The sequence below is a fragment of the Mastacembelus armatus genome, chromosome 14 (genome assembly GCF_900324485.2).
Source record: "Mastacembelus armatus chromosome 14, fMasArm1.2, whole genome shotgun sequence".
Lineage (NCBI taxonomy): Eukaryota > Metazoa > Chordata > Actinopteri > Synbranchiformes > Mastacembelidae > Mastacembelus > Mastacembelus armatus.
Window position 1 is genome coordinate 23,436,421 of NC_046646.1, and position 23,522 is coordinate 23,459,942.

At 43.6% G+C, this 23,522-nt stretch overlaps 1 protein-coding gene across 4 annotated transcripts in view; it reads left to right on the forward strand.

Moving 5' to 3' along the window:
• Positions 1-23,522, forward strand: part of sgcd (sarcoglycan, delta (dystrophin-associated glycoprotein)) — a 101,684-nt gene that overhangs the window by 41,379 nt on the left and 36,783 nt on the right. For all 4 annotated transcript variants that reach the window (XM_026329017.2, XM_026329016.2, XM_026329020.1 and 1 more), the window contains 3 exons: positions 9,762-9,863; positions 17,127-17,214; positions 19,200-19,319. In XM_026329017.2, coding sequence (XP_026184802.1) covers positions 9,762-9,863; positions 17,127-17,214; positions 19,200-19,319 — 310 coding nt within the window. The remainder of the gene's footprint in view (positions 1-9,761; positions 9,864-17,126; positions 17,215-19,199; positions 19,320-23,522) is intronic.

The following is a 23,522-nucleotide window of genomic DNA, read 5'->3' on the forward strand; positions in this document are numbered from 1 at the left end:
TTTCCACCACGATATTTCACTAAAAGACAAGAATTGTCTTTAAATAGTTGCTGCCAAAAAGTAAAGTATTTTGTCCGTGTTTGTAAAAGCCTCACAGGTGATCAGACTGAAGTGGCTGCAGCCTTTTCAGAATTACACCTTGGAGAGCTTTTTTGGAACGGCCAGGGTTTGGAAAGCAGCAGATTAAAGTGGATGAGGGAGAGAGGGAGAGAGAGAGAAATGACTTTTTCAAATTTATCCACATTAATGTGGACATGAACTCTCCCTCTCACTACTTGTCCTCTCTCCCTTCCTCAACCTCTAATTCAAACTCATTATTAACCCCCTTCCTCCCTGCTGCATCACTCCACTAGCATCTTTAACCTCATCATCTGTCTTGTTTTCTCTTTACTATCTTGTTTGCTGTGTTTATCTATCTACTTTACCCAGTCTTATGTCTCCTTGTCTTTACCGGAGCCCCCTCCTGCCCTCCTCCTTTCCATCTTTCATTCTCGGGTCCTGTCTCCAAACCAAACCGGCCTTCCCTATCTGCGTTCCCCATCCATTGATGGATGATGTGGTGCTGCGTCGAGGGCCTCAATCAGAGAAGCGGGGGTTCGCAGTGGAGAGCAATTTCAAAGCCAATTCCACTGATAGCCATCTCAGGGTGTTGCTACATGACGTTGCAGCTATCACCTGTGGAACGAGAGAAAGAGAGCGGCCTCTCAGGGCTGCAGCTCCAGGTGCTGCTTCGCTCAGACTGTAACTTTCTTCTGTTGCTGTTATCAAACAGATCAATTGAAAAATGTATTAGTTGGGAGTTCAGCCATGTTGGCGGCTGGCAGCCACCCGGGCCCAGCGAAGAGCCCTGTGTGGAGTGGGGCTGGATTGCAGGAGATGCATTGTTGCTGCTCGATGGGGCTTCATTTGGCTCTCCAAGAGCTTTTTGGCACAGTGGCTCGCAGGTGGCCAGAGCCCTCTTTCATGCGTTCATTTGCATTTGAAATGCTAACATGGGTTTCGCTGTGAACAAGAGAATAAACAGGGCAAGGCAAGTTCATTTATATGGCAGGATTCATACACAGAGTAATTCAAAGAGCTTTACAGGAATAAAAGACAAGTTCAAAGTACAGAGACAAGAATCAAAATAAGAAACAGCAAATAGCAGGAGATGAACTTGGAATAAAATTAAAGGAGACAGTGCAGATAAATCACTTTGGATAAAACACTGTCAGTTGTCATATGTTATATGTCACGTTAAAAGGAAAGTTTTTAGCTTGGACTTAAACATTGTCAGAGATGAGGCTTGTCTAACATCATCAGGAGACTATTCCAGGTTTTAGCTGCATAGAACTGAAACGCTGCTTCTCCCTGTTTAGTCCTGACTCTGGGCACGAGCAGAAGGCCTGTCCCTGATGGTCTCAGAGTCCGAGATGGTTCATATGGCACCAACATGTCAGAGATGTAATGTGGTGCTGAGCCATGAAGAGACTTATGCACAAGCAGGGCTGTTTTAAAGTCTATTCTCTGAGGGACAGGAAGCCAGTGCAGAGACCTGAGAACAGGAGTAATGTGGTTGTACTTCCTGGTTCTAGTCAGGACCTGAGCAGCAGCGTTCTGACTGTACTGTAGCTGCCTCACAGCTCGTTTTGAGAGCCCCGTGAACAGGCCGATACAGTAATCTAACCTGCTGGAGATAACTGCATGGATGAGTCTCTCTAAGTCTGGTTTAGACCTGATCCCTTTGATTCTGTCAGTGTTTTTGAGATGGTAAAATGCTGACGATGTTATCGATTTAATGTGGCTGTTAAAATTCATGTCTGAGTCCGTGAGTCCTCCTAGATTTCTAACCTGATATTTAGATTTTAGAGAAAGAGACTCGAGGTGACTGCTGACACTTTCTCTCCGTTTCTGTTTCTTCATCCCAAAGATGATTATTTCAGTCTTGTCACTGTTTATTTGGAGGGAGTTGTTTTGCATCCACACAGTGATCTGTTCAATGCAGTGATGAGGGAACGGTTCTCCTTGGTTGTCATGTGTTTACCTGTGGCAAACATGCAGCTTGCGTTTACTTCTGAGCCACTTGTCATTATTTGCTGACATGTGCTGGAAGGGGTTGAGATGTTTGAGCTGCCTGGAGGGTGAGCTTTACAGAGGCTGTAATTTAAATCTGCTAATCCACCACATTATATTCTTTACAATTCCTGTTTTCTGATTGTAATGTTGTCATGGTATCTGACTCCCTGCCATGGAAGTGCAAATTGATTCTCTCGGCACTGACGGTGGCACAAAGCAGCCTGTGAAGACGGGTTTGGGCATCTTGTGGTGGGGAGTTAAAAGTTCCCAGCAACCTATGGTTCAGATGTGGGGAATTTTACGATTTTTACTCTTTACCCAGAGTGAAACAAATTTGTGAAAGCCTCTGTTTTATGTCTTGCTGTGTTTCCAGTTCAGGGGCTAGATTGCCTATAGTCTCTTTTCAAAGGCTCCTTCAAATACAGCCAAGAAATGTCACCCTGAGTTGGTAGGATTGTGTCTTTGCAGCTTTCAGTGTCGTACAGTTCTGGGCCGGTCCCTGAAGCTATTATTTCTTATACACTTTGAGCATCTTTCAGGTTATTTTGATCACACAGTATTTAATGAGACCTTAAATTTCATGCAGTCTTCAAATCCCTGGTTTCTTTTCAATGAAATTTTGCATTTCCAGTGACAGCATGTTAAAAAACTGATACCTTTAGAGGAAGGATTGTGGTCATGCTTAATAAAACGATAAACATTCATGTCAGGTTTATGAGGGAATGTAAATGTTTTCCCCTACATGAACATCAGACATGCTACAGTACACACCCAGGCACCACTCCGACCTCCACAACCTTTATTTCTCACCTCACCGCGCAAAGGGAACACCGCTCGGCCCCTGCACCGCACAGGACCACAGTCTGTGTCACTGCCAGCCCATTAATCTTTGTGTCCTCGGGTCGCATCAATCGGGTGCATCCGCTGGTGGGAGTCATAGTCGGGACCGATCGAGTCCGTCACGTCGTCACACGGAGCGTTTAATGGAGCGTTCGGTTTATCCATTTGCATCACATGACTGATTAACTTTTATTATCCCCAAAAGAAACATTTATTTGCTGTGTAAGAATAAAAAATAATGGGACATTAACATCGTCTGAGCAGGAGGTTTCCAGTCACTAGTAAACCCATGTGCTAATGTAAATAATGTAATCAGAGTCTAGACGTGATGCATCATCACTGCATGTTACAGATAAATGGACGACGTTATGTTCCATTAACCTGCTTTACTGGCCTTTTGGGGACAAACTTGAACACACCTGTAGGTTTTGGTCTCTGTGAATCCAGATCGTGTCTTCTGGGAAGGAGAGGACGGTTCAGACGAGGCTCCGGTTCCTCTAAAGGATTCAGATCCAGTTTCTGATTTGGGAAATAATTCCTGTCTGTCCTGTGTTCAACCCTAAACCTGAGACCAAAGCCTGTGATGTTTAGAGATACCTAAATATAATCACATCACGGATGAATAAACAGTCGCAGTAGCTCGGGGTCAGGAGCTCTGCACAGTGTTATTATTTATTTTTTATTTTTCAATAAAAGTCTCTGATGGAAAATATTTGTTGGCAATTTTTCATGGAGAAAATTAGAGTAAAGCTCAATAAGTAATATTTTAATACAAGAGCATTTTTGTCAGCAAATACAAAAACCGATAGACGAGGTATATTAAGTCTCATTCAACAAAGCTCAGCTTAAATACTGTCGGCTAATGAACCAGGCTTCTTGTTTTATTGCTCTCTTGTGCGACAGGATCACTTGTTGCTCTACGGTGCAAAGAGACGTGGATTAAACATGCAGCACAAAAATGAGATTAAAAATTGGACTAAAACAAAACTGGAATTTAATTTAACTGAGTTAACCACGAAACATTTCTGCCAGAAGATCCAAGGCTAAATAAGAGTCAAAGTTAACACAGCTCCACAAGCTGTTTTTATGAAAACAGACGGTCCACCCACGTCAACGCTGTTGAAACAGCCGTTGGCCATGATAATGTGGTCACAAGCTTGTTCTCTCATTCTTGGAGAAAACTGCCCAAACACCTGATCCCAGAAAACCTTGTTCTGCGTGGGAGCATCCAAACATAGCTTTCACCTTCGAGCATGCATAAGTGTGATTGGTGAGTGGTAATATTCCCCCCAGAGCGTCAGGACTCCCGTGTCTGCTTTAGCCTCGGGTGGCGGCTTGATGCATATCGATGCAGACGCTCAATAACGGGCCGAGAGCTGTGCGTTATTGACAGCAGTGACTCCAGCTCTCTGAGGATGTCAGAGACGGGGGGAGACAACAGGCAGAGGGAGATGGTATAGATACAGAAACAATGCTGGCTATAGATAAGAGGACAGATTACGTCAGTCTGTGTTTTCGCCGCTCCTCCTCTTCCTCCTCCTCGTCCTCCTCCTCTCCCCCCCCCCCGTCTCTGCTGTGGAGCACAGAGCCAAATAAATCTGGAGAATAAAGGAGGGAACTGAAGGCACAAATGTTATTTACAAGACAGACATTTTCTTTTCCCCCCACAAACACTCAGGTACACAGAGCAGCCAATCACACACACTCACACAGACTGTGGACGCAATCAGGCCCGAGTACACACAAAAATAACACAAACAAACATAATAAATTCTCAATAACTATCAAGCTAACGGAGTGGGGACAGTGGAGGCGACGCTGGGTTGAGTGTCAATCAATTTAGTCCTTGTTGCAGCAAATACTGTGCAGAGAGAAGGAAGGAGAGGGGGAGGCTTGGAGAGGAAGGAAAGGATTAGGGGGAGAGAGGGAGACGGGGAACTTTGGGTATATGTGCAATGAATTATGTCCAAATCTATCACTGCTTCAGAGAAGCAAGGCAAGAGAAGGATTCAAAGAGCCAGGCCCAGCTAACACCTCCTAGAGGCTGCAGGGGGCACCTGCTCATGTCTGCCTCATATGGGGGGAACATTATGTGATGGGACGAGTTTCTGGGGGGAACAGAAACCTGGTGGAACCAAAACCAAACTGGTCTGTGGCTGATATGTTTTTGTTGGAGACTTTCAAAGATTTAAGGATCGTTGAACATCTTGATGGTCAAAAGGCTCCAAACAACCAGCTGTTCAAACAACAAACAAACCTTTTGGGGGCAGCATGGATTAGCGGTTAGCACTGTTGCCTCACAGCAAGAAGGTTCCTGGTTTGAAACCCATCAGGGGCCTTTCTGTGTGGAGTCTGCATGTTCTCCCTGTGCTTGTGTGGGTTTTCTCCAGGTACTCTGGTTTCCTCCCACAGTCCAAAAACATGTATGTCAGGTTGATTGGTGACTCTAAATTGCCCATAGGAGTGAGTGTGAGTGTGTGAGGTTGTTTGTCTCTATGTGGCCCTGTGATGGACTGGGGACCTGTCCAGGGTGGACCCCTGCCTTTCACCCAAAGAGAGCTGGGATAGGCTCCAGCAGGTCCCTGGGGGGTATAGATGATGGATGGATGTTATCTTCCTCTGTTCAATCTGTTCAAATGTCTTAAAATTGTAAAAAAAAAACTTCATCTACGTCTTTTATTATATTTGTGGCAGATTAAAAGCTTCAACCACTTTGCACGTCAAAGAAATCTGATTATTATATTCCAATCAAATGCTTTGGCCACATCAAACCTGAAATCTGAATGATTTCACTTAGACTGAGAAATACTCTCCATGTGTTCAGCTACTGTGCGTTTCCCCTAAAGGTACAACTAAAACTAAACCCTATGGTGCAGTATATCCACAGTATATATTTTGGTGGTAGTGAAAAGGTCAGGGCAGCAATGAAATATTTAGGCAGTATTCTCTGAGGGCCAGAAGGCCTGTGCTCGTTGCAAATATGGCAGTAATACCTGTTGATATACAGCCGCTCATTTGACTAAAGGTCAAACATCAATGGGTCCTGCCTCTTCTGGTTCATATATGCATGTTGGATTTGTCTGAGAGACTGAGTAGTGTAATTGACTTGGGTTTGGGATTATTGTGAATGCTGCCACCTGAATCTGCTGCTCATTCTCCTCTGACAGCAAGTTGTTTGAATTTCATGCCACTCGAATTGAAACACCGTGTTGAAGTGAACTGACAGAGAAAGGAGTTGAAGGACTGATACGTGAGGAGAGACATCTAAAGGTAAACAGGCGGCACAGGGGGAAAGAGAATAAATCGAGGTAGGAATGGAAAACGGAGGGGGAGGAAGAGATTGGACAGGAAGAGTCTGAAACTGACAGACGGGATGATCAGCGAGATGATGTTAAGGAGATGAAAGGGTGAAAAGAGGAAAAAGAAAGAGTAGAGAGGTAACACCTGAGCGTCCAGAGGCCTCCGTCCTGGTAAGAGCTGTTCTGAATTATTCATGGCTGTTCGTTCGTCTCGCTTCGCTGTGCAACGGTCACAGCAGAGAATGGAAAAGAGAAGTTTTGACTGGAACAGCTGCACCCAGCGATCTGAGCCCAACTGCCCTGGTTTCAGTAAGACCATCATGATTTGACTGACGGATGGATGAAGTTAATAATGTGCGTTTGCCTCTTATCCCACTGCAGGTCAGGAAAAACAAAACTGTAACTTTGGTTCGTGTCTCTTACAGTCATTTTCAATTAGGTCTGTCATTTCTGTGTGTTCACAAGATGCTTCTCCATTAAATCAGGGGTCATGCAAATGAGGAGACAAGTTAGAGGTTGGTTTTGAGTCCTGTTGGCTTTTTGTGACTGTCAGCGAGTTTCTAATTATTTCGTATGTTATGAATCAATGAAACAATCCCATCTCTGATGTGCATCAACTTGTGTGTCGTCTGTCGGCTGCTCAGTTCCAGGCCCAGTCCAGGAGCAGACCGCATAGTGAGTCTTAGTGAACAAGACTCTGCAAACACAAACAGTGACCACCACGATGCAGATTGTCTGTCCATGCTGTCAACAAAACAAGGCTGTGCCCACGTTCACTCCCTCGTCCACTTCCCTCTGTGTCAAACACATTTCTGAGGATTTCACCTCCTCAAGAGTCATGAGCGTCGTTTTGCATCGTGCCTGACCTGTGGTGTGTGTGTCGCACGTGGGATCGTACTGGAGGGTTTTTAGCTGAAAGCTGTGCACGTCTCTTTTTTTGGAGGCATTATGTAGAAAATAACTTCCCACAGTCAGAATTCAGACATTTGAACAAAACAATTTTCTGTTTCCTAAATTGCATTCACATTTTCCTCACTTGTGTTTCATGTCTTAGTCATTCTTTGACTCACCCAGCTATTGTACAGTTTTTACCATTTTCCACTGGACCTCTAACGTTTTTGCTGTTAGGAGAGTGCACAAGTGAAAAACCCGCATAGAAATGAAGTGTGTGAAACGAAGAGACGCCAACCTCCATTACTTTTCAGCTGTTATGCATCCTCAGCATTTGTCGAGACTGAGATATGAAGTAACCAGTGGGAGGAATCATTAGGTGGATGCTTTATGTTTCAGTGCAAAGGGACCACATGTACCTGTGGGCACCTCTAATGGAAATCAATCAGTCTACAGGGATTTGTATTTATGAATACTCTGCGGTGAAACCCCAGGTAGGGAAAGTATATTTGTCCGCTAGTTAAACAGATTCTGATTTATAGAATTCATTTCCTGGATTCAGAATAAATACATTCATTTCACTCCAGTGGAGACTAAGCAGGGTCTCACCTGTCCACCCCATCCTCCTCCTGACCTGTACCGTGTTCAGTTCAGTTCTGTTCTGAAACCGAGTCCCTCCTGTGGGCTGCTCCTTTCTTACGGTTGGTTTTTCGTCATCGGAGCGTCAGGTACCGACTTTAAATAACGTCTGCCAGCTTCTCACTGACTGCCTGCTGATTTCCACCTGGGGATCATTCACAATCACAACACGTCCAAGACTCAACCCCAGTTGCTGCAGCAGTGCCAGAATTTTAATGTTTTACACAGTGGGGGGAAGGATTACATGGAGGAGGCTTGAAAACCATCCTCAGTTACTTTGGGATTTCAAGGGGTCTTGATCTCCATTTGCTCATCAGAACCTGAGGGATCAAAAGACGACGGGAAAACAAAAAAAGTCTTTGCGGGAGAAGATCACATGGGCGGAGAGTCGGCTTTTCTCTCTCTCTCTGTCTTACTCTTCTATCACACTGACATCTCTCATCTTTAAAACCATCCAGATGCTGATTTATTTATATATAATAAACAGATGGAAGGTCAAGGGTCAGCCTTGCTAGACGTGTTTGAATCAAAGCAGCCCCTGAGCCAGTCCCCCGTCACCAAATCTCTAGTCATTGCAGGTTGATAAATATCCTTTGGCCTGTTGCTGTATACAGACTGAGACAGGGAAGCAGCAATACTTTTGTCTGTATCCTCTTGTTTTCATAACAGGAGAGAGGAAGCAGGGTCATAAGAAACAATGTCCACAAAAGAAAAAATCATTTTTATATCTTCGCTGCATCTTGGGAGGTGAAGAGAGTGACATTCAGTGACCAGCTTGGCTTGTGACAAATGTACTTTATAGCCTCTGGGTTTTTCTGCTGTGCATATGTGTGTTAGCAGTTCCGTGAAAGGATGTTCTAGGCCCAGTGGTCCCCAAAATAACTCTGTTCATTTGCTAAGTACAGCATGGGTAAGCACTTGGTGTTTTGCCGTGTTTAAATTAGAGAAACTGAAATTATCCTTTGGGTCCGTGCATGACAAATAAGACTCAAATCAAAGTGTTGAAGTGTTTTTTTTTCTTGCTCACATCATAACGAAGTCGTTTTCAACCATAAAGACTGAGAAAGAAAATGAGGTCAGCCAAGTGGATGAACTTGAAGATACGAGCACAAATCTTTCCTGTGAATTCAAGAACGTAGACACAACATTCACTAAATCCCTTCTCTTCTGTGGAAATGTTGCAGACTGATTAGTGCTCTCAGTTTGCTGAGACTGACTCAGTGTATAGTGCATATCCATTCCTCTTCTTCTTCAGTGTGTAGTTCAGTGAAATTATATCATCTGCAGAGTGTGTGTGTGCAGTGTTTGTGTGTGTGTTTTCAGCTGTGTTTTCAGCTGTGTGTGTGATTATAAAGTTTCATGTTCCTCACTCAGCCATCATAGATTGATAACAGGTGTTTGGGATGAAGCTGCAGGTGTCAGAAGTGAAATGTCAGGTGTTGGACACAGCCAGAGATTCGTGCTCGTCGCTCTACGCCATCTTGGCAGGAAATACATGAAAATGACACTGAAGAATCGCTGCTCGCCTCAGGAACTACACCGACTCATCCTGATAATCAAAATAGGACGAAACAAAAACACATAACTTCTCCTAAACTCGACCTCATTTAGCTCTGTGGTCGTTATTTTCACCTCTACCTGACTGTGACTGCTTTACTTTGGCTTTGATAGATTTTGCCACATTTGGATGCTCATTGCTCGATTCCTACCAACTGTTTTATCATCACACAAACCGAAAACTCGTCACATGGTAGCAGGTGGTTGTGTATGATCATAGAAAACCTCCCTCTCATACTGTTGTGTCCCTGTCCACCTGTGTTACCCATAGCAGAAGGCCTGAAAGGCATGAAACCTTCGTTTTAGGATTTTTTTCCAAATGTTTAGCGAACATGTCTCTGTCGTAGCTGCATGTTTTGGCAGGTAAGAATGATGCAGATCCATGTTGTTGTAGGGTTTGTATCATTATGGGGGTGGAGATTATGATCTGCTGATAAACCCCTGAATACGAACTAATGACTGTGTCTCTGTCCCTCACAGGACGGCATGGGCAACCTCAGAATAACAGAGAAGGGGCTGAAACTGGAGGGCGACTCTGAGTTCCTCCAACCCCTCTATGCCAAAGAAATCCAGTCCAAACCAGTAAGTCACTCACAAAAAAACCTCAGTTTTCAACCACTTACCTTGTTGCTTCCATACGAGACAGACTCACTTTACAGTCTGACTGCAAATGGGGGGAATCATTAATGTCTATGTGTCATGTAGCATTTCCAAACATTACTGCAAAACTCGTAGGTGTAAATTGTTTGTTTAAAAAAACTATATTTTTCCTCATGTACTGATGAGCAGTGCAACACTGTGTGAACAGCACATCATAATATGAGGTGAGAGGGCGCCATGGTGTGAAGAGATAGGTGTCTAATGACTGAGTGTGAGTCCTGAAACCCACATCCTGCACACTGGGGGGGAAACATGAGACGGTTCAGGTTGGACTCTGGAGGCATTAAACTGTATCTACTTGCACTGATTCCTTTTAGTGGAAAAGTGTTGTTTTAGCAAAGCTTAAGTTCTCCCCAAAGAAACTTCAAGTTTTCACATGAGTAGCTGAAAATTGTCCATCCAATCCCTAATTTCCGTCTCTAGTTTGGTTCCAAAAACAACCTCTGCTGTGCTTAAATCTGAAACGACTGTCGGTGTGTGTGTACAGTGAAAACTGAGCTTTACACACAAGCTGTTATATCAGTGACCAAGCAGAGGGTGGCAGTAGCTGCTCTTTTGTTTTCTTGAGCTTAATGTGGAGGATAAAGAAGAAGAAACACACCCTCACTAACTTTACTTTTCCCAGGTGCTTGTTCCGTGATGAAGCCATAAGTCATGATGTTACAGATAATATGCAACAAAACTACTACACCGGCGTGCAGTATCACTCAAATGTTCAAAGCTACCGTCACAATATTTTTTAATCTAAATGGTTTTTGATCTTACATTTGATTAAAACGAACATCAAATAAAAGCTGAGCTCCAGAGTGCGGCCTCAGTGAAACAAAACACCTGTCATCACTGCAGTAAAAGCAAACGCACATGTGAATTCCAATTAAGGTTTCCAGCTGACTGCACAGTGCCGACAGGGGGTGAGTGCAGGGGATACAGCATTTATAGATGGCAGAATGAGAACAACTTTGTGTATCCAAATAGTAAATGAAAGGATGATTCCCAGATGCTTGGCAGGAGAGGAATTCTCCACCATGACAATGATCCAAACAAGCTGCAGACACATACAGCAACAAAACCCCTGCAGCTAAAAGCAGCTGCAAAGATTCATCGGTGAAAAATGATGAAACATTTCTCTACTGATTTGTGCAAGACTGGAATCACCCATGGCCTGGAGGTTTCCACCTGTCCTCAAAAATACAGACGGACACACAAACTTTAGAAAAACTAAACGTGGAGTCTCAGAAATGAAGGATTTTTACTGACTTGTGCTGCAGCTTTAGTTACTGAGTTTAATTATTAGAAACACTGAATGAATCTGCTTCGTTTTGGGGGCTGTTGAATCTGCAGATACTTACTGTTGTATTCTGTCATGTCATGTCACATCAGGACCAATCAAGGCGAAGAGGTGCTGTGATGTGACTTGTCAAGGTGCGTCACGCGGTGCCGCTTCACGCTGCGACAAGAGACGATTCAACACATCTTGTCATGTCATTATGTGTCATGTTACATCACAGGAAGACAAACAGATACAGCGTCACCTGTTTCGGACCAGATTGGCCTCAGTGGGAAAGCACACAGCAGCCTCGGCCGTGTTACCAGTGAGCTCTCTCCAGCGTTCTGCACGCAGCAACAGATTCCATGCAGGAGATTCTTAGGGTTCACGAATCCAACTGCAAAGTCTGTCTGAGGTCCACAGGCATGTCCTGTTTACAAATGAACACTCTGAAATACTTCCTGGTGTTCGTACAAAAAAAAAAAAACGTCAGAGCCGTGGAGAGATGGGCACCACGGAGTGACAGACACTCTACATCTGTGTCTTCAGATATAATGGCTGTGTGCAGGCAGCGGACGGATTCCCTGATAAAGCAACAAGAGAGCAGCTTGCTTTATCTCTGCCGTGTACAACCTTATGCAAGCTGAGATGGGGCTGAGAGATGGAGATAAGAGCACGAAGAGATAGCGTGTGAAAGAAAGCAGAGTGAGATGGAGATGGAGATGAGGAGTGAGAGAGAAGCAGCAGAGTCTGGAGGACTGAATTAGAACGCGAGAGATGGGAAGCCAGTGACTATATTTTGACAGGCGGTGACGCGCAGGAGGCGGCCAAGTTCAACACCAACTCAAACAAGCACAACATGTTCGCGGCATGATATTATGGCGTGGTAAAATATTCACATTGGGATGAAGTCCCTGCTTCACCGAACAGCTGCTGACGACTGCAGAGCTCTGGTGCACGTGTTTGTCACTGCATTCAGGCAGGTTTGGTTTGTGGAAGGACATTTATGATCCTCTATCATCAACATATCCAAAACTATAAAGGCAGACACTGCAGGGATAGTTAGCACGGCCTGTCGTGATCGTCTTTCTTCATGAAGTGAAGACACTTAGTGCTTCCAGACGAGTATTGGAAGTGCAGTCCAGGAGAGGACAGGCAGAAGAGATGATAAATAAGACCAAGGAGATCTCTGCTGCAGTGAAGTTATTAGTCAGCTGTTAGTCTGGTCTGCTGTCCATTTCTCTTCCTGCTCTTTTCCATCTTCAACGTTTCTTCAGCGTCGCTTCCAGATGCTGCAGGCAGATGTTTTCATCAAAAAGTCTCAACCTACAGTTCTTATGTCCGTGGGGATGAAATTATAAAGCAACAGCCAAAACAAAGTTTACAGCGCTGCACATATGTTGATGTGCATTATTCATTTGAACCTAAAAATGAGCTTCTATTTAACTTCATTAAATAAGTACTGCTCCCTCACGACCTGTGATTTTACTCCACGCTCCACTGCTCGATAACAAAGTCAGCCTGGGTGCTAAGCTCTACGTTTATTTTGATAAGAGCAGGCGGATTTTCTGAAGGAGCCAATGCACTGCATCTGAAAATGGGTCCTTTGGCTCGACATACTGAGCTTTAATTCAGCCTCTGAGATTTTTGCCGACGCTGGGGCAGCTGACTTCAAGATAACCAGCTCCGATCCATATGTCTTTCTCGTAGTCTGTTTCTCTGAATCCTTCCTCGCCCCTGCTCCTCTCTGTGGGATCGGTATCCTGCTGAGACTAATATGGGCAGCTGCATTAGTAATGAACAGAGGAGTGGATCAGAAACACCACAAAACAGAAAACTACAGTCCACACACGGCCCTGGACCAGCCTCTCTAAAGACGAGGGGTGGGAATGATTAGCTGGCTGATGTGAAACATACTCACTCTGCTCTGTGGTTTGAGACCCAGGACTGCTGCTGTGGAGAAAGACAACAGATCAATGTTACCTGAGGGTAGTAGCAGAACATTACCTGCTCCCTGTCTATCCAGGTGTCTCTCATCAAGCAGGAAGAAGACGAAGAAGAAGAAGAGAACCTCTGGTTGGTGTCATTTCAGACCATGCTTCCTTTTCACTGCTGTGCAGCCTTGAAACATCTCCTTCCCTCTGCATTATTAATTACCACCTAGTTACCTCAGTCCCAGGCCTGGGATCCAAATTGTATTTCCAGGTTTATTAAAAAAGATCGTCGGACAAATTTGAATAAAGTCCGACAAACTACATATCAAATGAAAGCATTAAGTCTCACGATTCAAACGGTATAAAGCAATTTAGGATTGAATTATCTCAGCGACTACAATTTCTTAATGTTTAAGAACAGTACAAATATTGGAAAAACCCTAGTTCTTACCTTTTCTGTCGTGTTACTTCATACACTTCGCTCAGCACAACACCAGGTGGAACGAGCTGCACCGCGATGAGTGTGTTGTCAGCACCAAATGTGGACAGTCATGAGTGAAATCTGGTGAAATCTTAGATCATCAGTCCAGAAAGGTGGTTCCAGACCCCAATGGTAGACCAGTCCAAACACGGCCTGCAACCCAGATCTAAAAAAACTGATATTTATAAATACTAATACTTTTGTGTGATTTACTCCAGACACAAAAGACTCCTGTACATTTAATGTTGTCATTGCTTTATTTTATAAATAATGAGTTACATTCATTTCTTAGTTGTGTTGACACTGTGCTCATTACCTGCAGTTACACCTGTTGTTGATTTCAGGTCCCACAGTGGAGCAGAGTGGAAGCTGCTGCTCTGTTTAGATGGTTTCTAGCTGGATGGGTTTATAGTGACATAGCAACGTTAACTACCTTATATACTTCTAAGTTGAAGTACTTTATATACTGCTGGGTAGTTCACGTTAACTACCTTATATACTTCTAAGTTGAAGTACTTTATATACCGCTGGGTAGCTGACGTTAACTACCTTATATGCTTCTAATTTGAAGTACTTTATATACCGCTGGGTAGTTGACGTTAACTACCTTATATACTTCTAAGTTGAAGTACTTTATATACCGCTGGGTAGCTGACGTTAACTACCTTATATACTTCTAAGTTGAAGTACTTTATATACCGCTGGGTAGCTGACGTTAACTACCTTATATGCTTCTAATTTGAAGTACTTTATATACCGCTGGGTAGTTGACGTTAACTACCTTATATACTTCTAAGTTGAAGTACTTTATATACCGCTGGGTAGCTGACGTTAACTACCTTATATACTTCTAAGTTGAAGTACTTTATATACCGCTGGGTAGTTGACGTTAACTACCTTATATACTTCTAAGTTGAAGTACTTTATATACCGCTGGGTAGTTGACGTTAACTACCTTATATACTTCTAAGTTGAAGTACTTTATATACCGCTGGGTAGTTGACGTTAACTACCTTATATACTTCTAAGTTGAAGTACTTTATATACTCCTGGGTAGTTGACGTTAACTACCTTATATACTTCTAAGTTGAAGTACTTTATATACCGCTGGGTAGTTGACGTTAACTACCTTATATACTTCTAATTTGAAGTACTTTATATACCGCTGGGTAGCTGACGTTAACTACCTTATATACTTCTAATTTGAAGTACTTTATATACCGCTGGGTAGCTGACGTTAACTACCTTATATACTTCTAATTTGAAGTACTTTATATACCGCTGGGTAGCTGACGTTAACTACCTTATATACTTCTAATTTGAAGTACTTTATATACCGCTGGGTAGCTGACGTTAACTACCTTATATACTTCTAATTTGAAGTACTTTATATACCGCTGGGTAGCTGACGTTAACTACCTTATATACTTCTAATTTGAAGTACTTTATATACCGCTGGGTAGCTGACGTTAACTACCTTATATACTTCTAATTTGAAGTACTTTATATACCGCTGGGTAGCTGACGTTAACATGTAGTGAAGTCCAAGGATGAAGTAGCACAACATGGAAATACTCAGGTAACGTACAAATGTGTTGACGTTAGTGTAACACACACTCATCCACCTGAGTACCCTGACTCAGATGGATTGTCAGCATAGCGTTGCCTTCTGTGTATCTGCTCCTTCCAAACTTCTTGTTAGTTTCACAGTCACCATTGTTATTGTAATAACTTTCTGCTTGCATATCATATATTTGGCGTATTTACTGTGGGAACTTCAATAAGTTTGGCAAGAGCCATAATGTTATCAGTAATACACACACAAGGCATCCCCCCCCACCCCTCTCAGCTGCGAGCACAGCACAATGGTCAGGCCGTTATCTCTAATTAAGAAGTTGACTGAGGCATGAAGATTAGTTGAGCACAGAAAGAGCAGAGTGTCCGACGTGATCAGCGTTACAGATTGGTGCAGGGCTCGCTGGGAAGTGGAAGTTATCAAATGGAGCAGGAGGCTGAAGTCTCTGCGCTCGGACAGTTGTGGTGTGTGTCTTTTGTACATTGGTAAGCATGTTTCTTTGTGTGTGTGTGTGTGTGTGTGTGTGTGTGTGTGTGTGTGTGTGTGCGTGTGCATGTGCATGCTCTGCTTCTCCTTTGCTGGCTCAGCTTTCATAAGCCCAAACCCTGAGTCAGCAGAAGAGCTGTTGACAGGAAAAAATAAAACTGGATAAAATAAAACGGAAAGGTTGTCGCATGACTTTCACCTGCGAAGCCATGAAAACAAATACTGGTTTGTTGTGTAATAATTAGAGTAATCTACTAGCTGAGATAGAATATTCATAAATATGCTGTTATTAGTGTGTAATCACTGGAAAATACCAACCCATTTTTGAATGAACCCTTTAAATTTACATAGGGAGCAGGTCTCCTTTCATGGAGGCAGCCATGTTTCTACAGTAGCCCCGAACAGACAAGCCAAACACTGACTCTAGACAAGGAGCTGATTGGAACATGACCCTTCATGGCCACTGTATCCTCCCTCATGGCTGAAAACATGGGGGGTGCTCAGAAGGCTGCATTCTGCAGTCTCACCACTAGATGCTGCTATATGTTTCTCATTTTACACATTGCAGCTTTAAATCTAATGATTTTCTGAACCTTAAACTGAAGTCCTGTGACCAGGGGCAGTTCTAGGATTTTTTTCTTAGGGGGGCCTGATAGGGACATAGACTATAAAAAGGTGGCATATTGATTTAACATGTGAAACGTTTTAAAAGCCAAAATGAGACGGTCTAGTCTACGGAGGACTTCCTGATTGTGTCACCAACTGTTCCCTCCATACCGTGATGTATCTCACTGTGATGTTACTTTGCCCAACAGTGTAAACTTTAGCTAACGTTAGTTTAGTAGCGTTTTTAATGTTTGTAATTGTATTTTCACAGTGACCCCCTCGCTGCTCGTATCCGCTGTGTTCTTTTATGTTACCTTTCACAAAGAATCTTGGGATATGTTGGGCTGCGAAGGACACAACAGATGCAGCCTTTGTTTCTCGAGGAAAGAAAGCTGCATCTGATGTGTCCTTCTAAAGGGGACAGCCTTGTGATGCAATAGGCCTTGAAGTGCAGCCCCTGAAGTGGGACACAGCTAAAATTAACATTAATTATAGATAATTTTGAACAACATCAAAACACTTTAAAATGACAATAAATGAAAAAGAAATATCACAAATTAACTGAGCACACATTGAAGCTCTGGGTGAGGGGGCCAGGCAGGGGGGCCGATCTGATTTCCTGGGGTAGCCAGTTCCCAGCCATCCTGGTGGTCACGCCCTTGCCTGCACATGCATTAGATCATCCAACTGTTCTTATTTCACCTTCTCTATGTGCTGTATTTACAGTGGCCTCCATCCTTAGACAGATTCATCATTACTTCTTCCTCCAAAACACTGATGGTTTATTAGCTGCTGCGCCATCATCATAAATAAGTAAACATGTCTGTGTTTACAGGGCCGTCCGCTGTTCCTGCAGTCGTCCAGAAACGTGTCGGTCAACATCGTCAACAGCAACAACCAGCTGCTCACACAGCTCGTCACAGGTGAGACGGAGCAGGAGAAACTGTTTTCATGTGGTTTATTGATGTTTGCTCTTCATATAATGTTTCCTCATTGACATCAGAGATATTCAAACAAAGAGGAGAGAAATGAGCAGATTGGTACAACCCATCCTCACTTCCTGCCCATGGGCTCTTATTTTGTATTGCTTCCTGTTCCCTGGTGTGTCCCTTGTTGTTGTCTGTTTGACCACCGTCATCAGCATCTCATTGGTTTCACGTGTGTTTTGTTATCTCCTGTGTTCTGCGTTTAAGCCCGTGTCGTGCTCTGGTCTCGCCATGTTTCCCAGTTTCACGTCGTGTTTTCTGCCCTGAATTATTTTTTGTTTTTCCCTATGAGTCCCCTGCTCATGGTTTATGGGCTTTATGGACTGAGTCTCCCCCCTCATGACTCTCAGCCATGTGTCAGGTTTGTGCCCGTCTTATTGTGTTGTTGTCCCTGATTCTCTCTCCCCTGTCCTCACTCCTTGCTCCTGGATAAACCCTGTATTTTTATCCTGCCTCTCATTCCTGACTGCATTTGGGCCCACACCTTTATATCGGCTACCTAGCGTTGGCAGCAGGTGTGTCATTTCCCATCATTTTATTTCTTTTGAAACCCTGTCATTTACTGTGGAACTATTGGGGAGTGGAGACTCTCAGATTTGGAACCACAGCTCTGACTGTCAGAATCATCACCTCATTTCCAAGATTAAACATTTCCACATCATAAATTCCTCCTCTGTTCCCCTTCGCTGTGCCAGCGGTGGCCTCTGTCACATTTACTGGATCTCTGCAATCGGACTTTGTGCCTCCCCCATTCCCCGCCTGTCACACTCTAATAGAGACGGCAGGCTTCGGTGAATAGAAATCACTTTGTGTAAACACGCACAGGAAGTGTCTCGAGTTTTAAAGTCCGCTGACATTTGGCTCGAGGGTCCGAGACAGGGGAGGATGACGTCTGCTCGGGTGTTTCTCGAGGATGAATAAGCGGCATCGGGGAGAACTTCACATCCCAGATGGAGAGTGACAGAATCAATTGCACGCATGTCAGTCAGCCACCGCCCGACGCTGAGTGTTTTCTGCTGCCGCTTGAGACAAAGCAGTTTGAGTTGGCAGGACTTGTCTGCGTGTTCCCTCTGTGTTGTCACACCAGCCACAGTTTGGGTTCAGACGATTTTCTCAGGTTTTCTACAGACTTCTTTTTTACAATTACGTCCAGGTGGAAACACTAATCAGGTCATATTTGTGTGATATAGGTCAGGTCAGTGTTTTGGATGCAGGTTCCAGAAGTGAAACCACAGCAGCTACTGTAAACTGAAAAGTGTCTGCCTTTAGCACTAACGTAACGTTGATGGAGTTTAATCAGCCCCCCCCCCCACGGGCTTGATAGATGCAAAGTGTGTGTCCTGCTCTTTTCTGAAGGTGGTTAGTTGGTCTCCAATTGTCAGCAGAAACAAAGTGTTTCCAATAGAGTCACTGAGAAACTTCTCAAAGACTCCTCCTGTTTATCTGTTTTCCGTGTTAAATAGTCACATCTCTGCCCAAATATGTGAAAATATGACCAATCCCAGCTTCTGTTTGTTACTTATTGGTTGCCAAGTTGTGACACATGGACAAATGTGCCGTTCCAATAAACGCGAACTGTGCCAGCAGCCGTAGCCTGGAAAAATGCTTTTATTTTAATAATAGGTCAAATTATTATGTGTAATGTGAGAGGCATCAGCTCTGTTCGTCTTTGGTTTAGAGTCTTTGAGCTTATTGTTTTTGTTTTTAATCCCTGAACTTTGAGCAGCAACAGTGAGTTTGATTTCCAACAAAAAGGTGGAGTGTCCTATAACTTTAATCAGCAAGGCCTGCAGGACACCTTGAATGTCTTCCACACGGATGCGTGTTAAATGTTCAGCTTCTCCAGTAATTCGGTAAGAAATCAGCTCCGGCTCCAGTCGCTCCGCTTTGATGTCTTCTCTCCTTCTGTGTGTTTGATTCAGGATCCAGTGGATTTAAAGCGCGAGGAAAGATGTTTGAAGTCAAATCCACCTCTGGGAAACTGCTGTTCTCCGCCGACGAGCAGGAGGTGGTGGTGGGTGCCGAGAGGCTCAGAGTGATGGGTGAGTGACCGGCGGACATGTTTGGAAACAGAAAAAGTGCTTCTATACCTGGGATCTGCTTGCAATGGACATCTAATACAGGACATTTTGTTTGTAGGACCATGTTTGTCTCACCAAAGGTAAACGGATATTTGCAGTTGTCATGGCCTTTAGTTCCTGTGTACTTAAGTAACGTTTTCCCCTTATCGGGCTCGTTAGTTTACTTTTAATAATATTTGTTCATTTTACCAACTGCGATTTGTTACTATTCCAAGAACAAAAACGATGATCCACACACACCACACTTGTGTACCTGGGCTGATGTGAGGTTTCACACTGTGCACGTACATACAATAAATATGTAAATAAAGGTGAATAATGTAAAGCTTATATTAGCATCACAAGCAGCTGGTGGAGGGGAGAGCAGGGCTCAGATCTGTCGGGGTACCGCTCATGTACGAGAGGAGTTTTTTTAAAGCCTTTTTCCTTCTGAGGGAGAGAAAATTCAAACTGGGTGAGGAGAAGAACAGCGGAGAGCTTGTATTTGTCAACAGGACTCATGGGGGAGAAAGTGAAATGTAGTCCTTAGACAAACGAGTTGTGCGCTTATGACAGGAGATGAGAAGTGACAGAGCTGCTCTGACTGCAGCAGCCGGCTGGCCTCCGACTGACGCCACTGCAACAGTTGATTTCCTGTGAGAGCAGGGAGGCGTAGCTGAGCGTGCTGAGGACAGAATGAGTCCACTACCAAAACAGGAATACAAGCATAAACAAAGCATCCTGTGCATAGAGATTTGAAGCAGAGTATGATGGGAAATGTAGTCTGCCCACAGGATGTTGCCTTTGCCTTTTTTTGTGGACTGAGTATAACAGAAACTAAAACCACCCGGTGGTTAATTCTGAGCTGTTGTTGAAATAAACACAGCTCCTGTGATTTATGCTGCTTTTGAATGGAGGTGGTGACAAGTGAACTCTGTGTTCAGACAAAGCATGAGTTTTAATTTTCACCTTGGTATTTACATATTTACAGTAGGTGTTTATCTGTGCATGCAATATATACACCTTGGTTGTTGCTGCACCTTAAAGCAGCACGCAGCTGCAGATATTCAGCTTTTGTTTGCATCACTACAAATATACCAACGCTCAGAGAATCGGTTCAGCTGTTACACAAAGTCGTGTGGCACATTAGTACAGTCAAGTGGAAAATAAGATGACAGTGTAAGAATTTGAATCAGCTTGGATTAGAGCAGGACCAATATTTCCACCACGTATGATGATGTACCTGATGTGCCTGAAACTACTATAAGTACTATAATTTGTACTGCAGTTGAACCTTTTATTTCCTTCTGCTTTCTTAAGTAGCGTTTTTTTTATGCATCCTGTAAAACCTGTATTTGCAGGAATTAAGTCCGTATAAATGTAGTGGCATAATCACTGACTGGAGTGTTTCACCCACGTTATGAAATAAAGCAGGACTGTGAGATGCTGTTCAGACTTGCCTAATATGACTGTGCTGCACAAGGACACATTTTACCATCATACTGTGCACAGTACGTACCTTGGCCCTAAAATAACTTACAGTAAGAAAACAGATGGACGTTAAACACCTTCTGTCTCTGATCCTTTAATTCGTTTATTTCTTTTCCTCCTTTTTTGCTTGAAATTTTCTTTTTCTTTCTCCGTTTTCCTCTTAAGCATCATTCATCATTAAATTTCCATCTGCTATCATTCACTCATCCATCCGCCCACCCATTCATCAACCTATCCATTTCGTCGCACTAATAGACAAACAGATATTTGAAGTGTCTCCCTCTGAACATTTCCACTTAAAACTCCCATGGGTGCTCTCTGACTCTCTCTCTCTCTCTCTGACACACCTTTCAAAGCCCTTTCTGTGTGAGCAATTACTCTTCATCCTCATCTACATTCATTTACATCCTTTCCAACCTCACAGAGTCGGAGTTCATTACTGTCACCCACCTCAGCAAAGTGCTCCTCTTAACAGAGGGAGACACAGATGGAGGGTGGTGATGGAGGTTGGAGGGGGGGGTAAAAGACGGGGAGCAGCAGTGTGTGTTGTTAACGGAAAGCAGTACTTTTTGTCACAGTGTGTACTTCAAAGTCGGGTCAGGCCACCATCCTCCTCGGTCACACGTTGGAACAGGAGCCTTGTCGGGCCAGCTGCTGTTCGCTGGCCTCCAGTTTAAGTGGCACTGCATTGAGGAGGAGGAACGGGGACCTCCCTGAGGATGTCACCTCAGACCTATATCAACCTTTTCTCCAGCAGCGTGCTGGAAATCCAGTTAGGCTGCGGAGCCGTATTTCCCAGCTGAACGGTGCCCCCCAGGCCCTGTAGCCTACATGATAAACTGCACAGTGATATCGTACGTCTCAAAATCCTGGCGTCTCAGCATCTGCACTTTCTTCATGCCTTTCCTGAGACAGAACTCACTGTTGATAGTGTAGGAATCACCGGTTGAGTTAACCTGTTTGAGTTAACTGTGATCCATCTCCACCTCTGCTTCTGCAGGCGTTTTTCTGATTTTAATAGGCTGCTATATTTCTTCCTGCCTGCTGTTTAGCCTGGTGTCTCTGATTGCTGCTCAACTTTGATGCTGTTTGATGTGACACTTCTACAGCAAAGTGACTTATATGTTAGTTTACTGAATAGTCACTAGTGTTAGACGCCACTCTTGACACAATTGAAGGTAATACTGTGATGTTACAGCAAAGAACTCTAACTCCTGCTGTAACACAAGTGAAAATACTGCAGACTTCAGGGTCTGCAGCTGAAACAAAGTTGTTTAGTTGAAGATGGAGGATGAAGAGTTTAATGAATTCCTCTGCTTGTTGTTATGCCTAGTCTACCTTCTTAATAAAGCGACTAATATTCAGATGCTGCTTATAGTCCAGAAAATACGGTATTTTCCAATCCCCAAAATCCAGATCTTGTTGGTTCGGGGCGACCAGGCTTCAGTTTCTCTGTGGATTCACGTCTCTGGTTATTTTATTGTTATGTTGTTGCACGTGCCTTTGTCTTTGAGCCTCACCTCTGAATAACAGTCTCAGTACCAGTGAGTGAAGTTCAGCACTGATTCTGAAAGAATAAATATTTATTTTGTATATGTATTTAACAGCATAAGCTGAATTCATCAGTGTCTTAACTGATGTGGCTTCAAGCACGGAGCAAAACTGTCACTGTACATCAGCCTTTGATGCAAAATGTTGTGTTGTGTTTTGCAGAAAGGTGTTTTCTATAAATTACTAAATAAAATTTCCATTTTTTTGAAGCTCAGGCTTTCAGGTCTTACAGAAAATGGCCACAGATGAAAACACCCGCCTTAAACGTCACCAAACACAAAAAGATTCATGTAATTTATTGTTTCATTTGTATTTGCAGATATGAAGTGGTCATTTGTTAAAGACCTTATGATGACCCGTGTTTCTCTTTTACAACCAAGCTGTGACTGTGTGAATGATCACTGCTGTCTCTCTGAGGCAGTGGGTGGAAATAATGTGATGTTGCAGCACCATGCAACCTCTTAGATGACACGGGGAAAGTGTTTTTGATAGTAGAGATTGCATTTCACCTTCTGTCGCATACCAGCATCTTTCCATAACATTAAACAAGTCATTTAAACAGACATTAACCACGGAGGGGCCGGAACAGAAAGAAGGGCCGGGCACCTCTGCTCTGACAGTAACGCAAAAGATTTAAGTCTTCGGTGTGAAACAGCTGCGCACGTATTTACAGTAGGTGTTTATCTGTGCATGTGAAACAGCAGCTGTTAAAGTGCAGATCAGAGCTGCTCTTCTCTCGACCCCGTTGACATATGAAGGCACTGTAGAGGCTAATAAAGCTGCCACATGTCATTACCAAGCCCATCGTTCCTTCCCCCCCAATAAAATACATAATTATACCCTGCATATAACTTTAATTGGCCCAACCGAGGTCATTGGAAATCCATGATACTGCTATCATTGGCTTCATTATGGCTTCTGCAGCTATTTACAGTCCAGTCAGACACAGTGACTGGCTCCCTGCAGACAGACAGTAAATGAGAACACAAACAGGGGGGCCATAATGAGAGGCTGGGTCAAATCATAGTTAAACTACTTTTTGTGGTTTGTTTCAGGCGACTTTGGCTGCACATTTGTTTGTCACATGGGAGAATGTGCCAAGAGCCGTAACACACAGACAACTGAGTGTCTGTCACATTCACT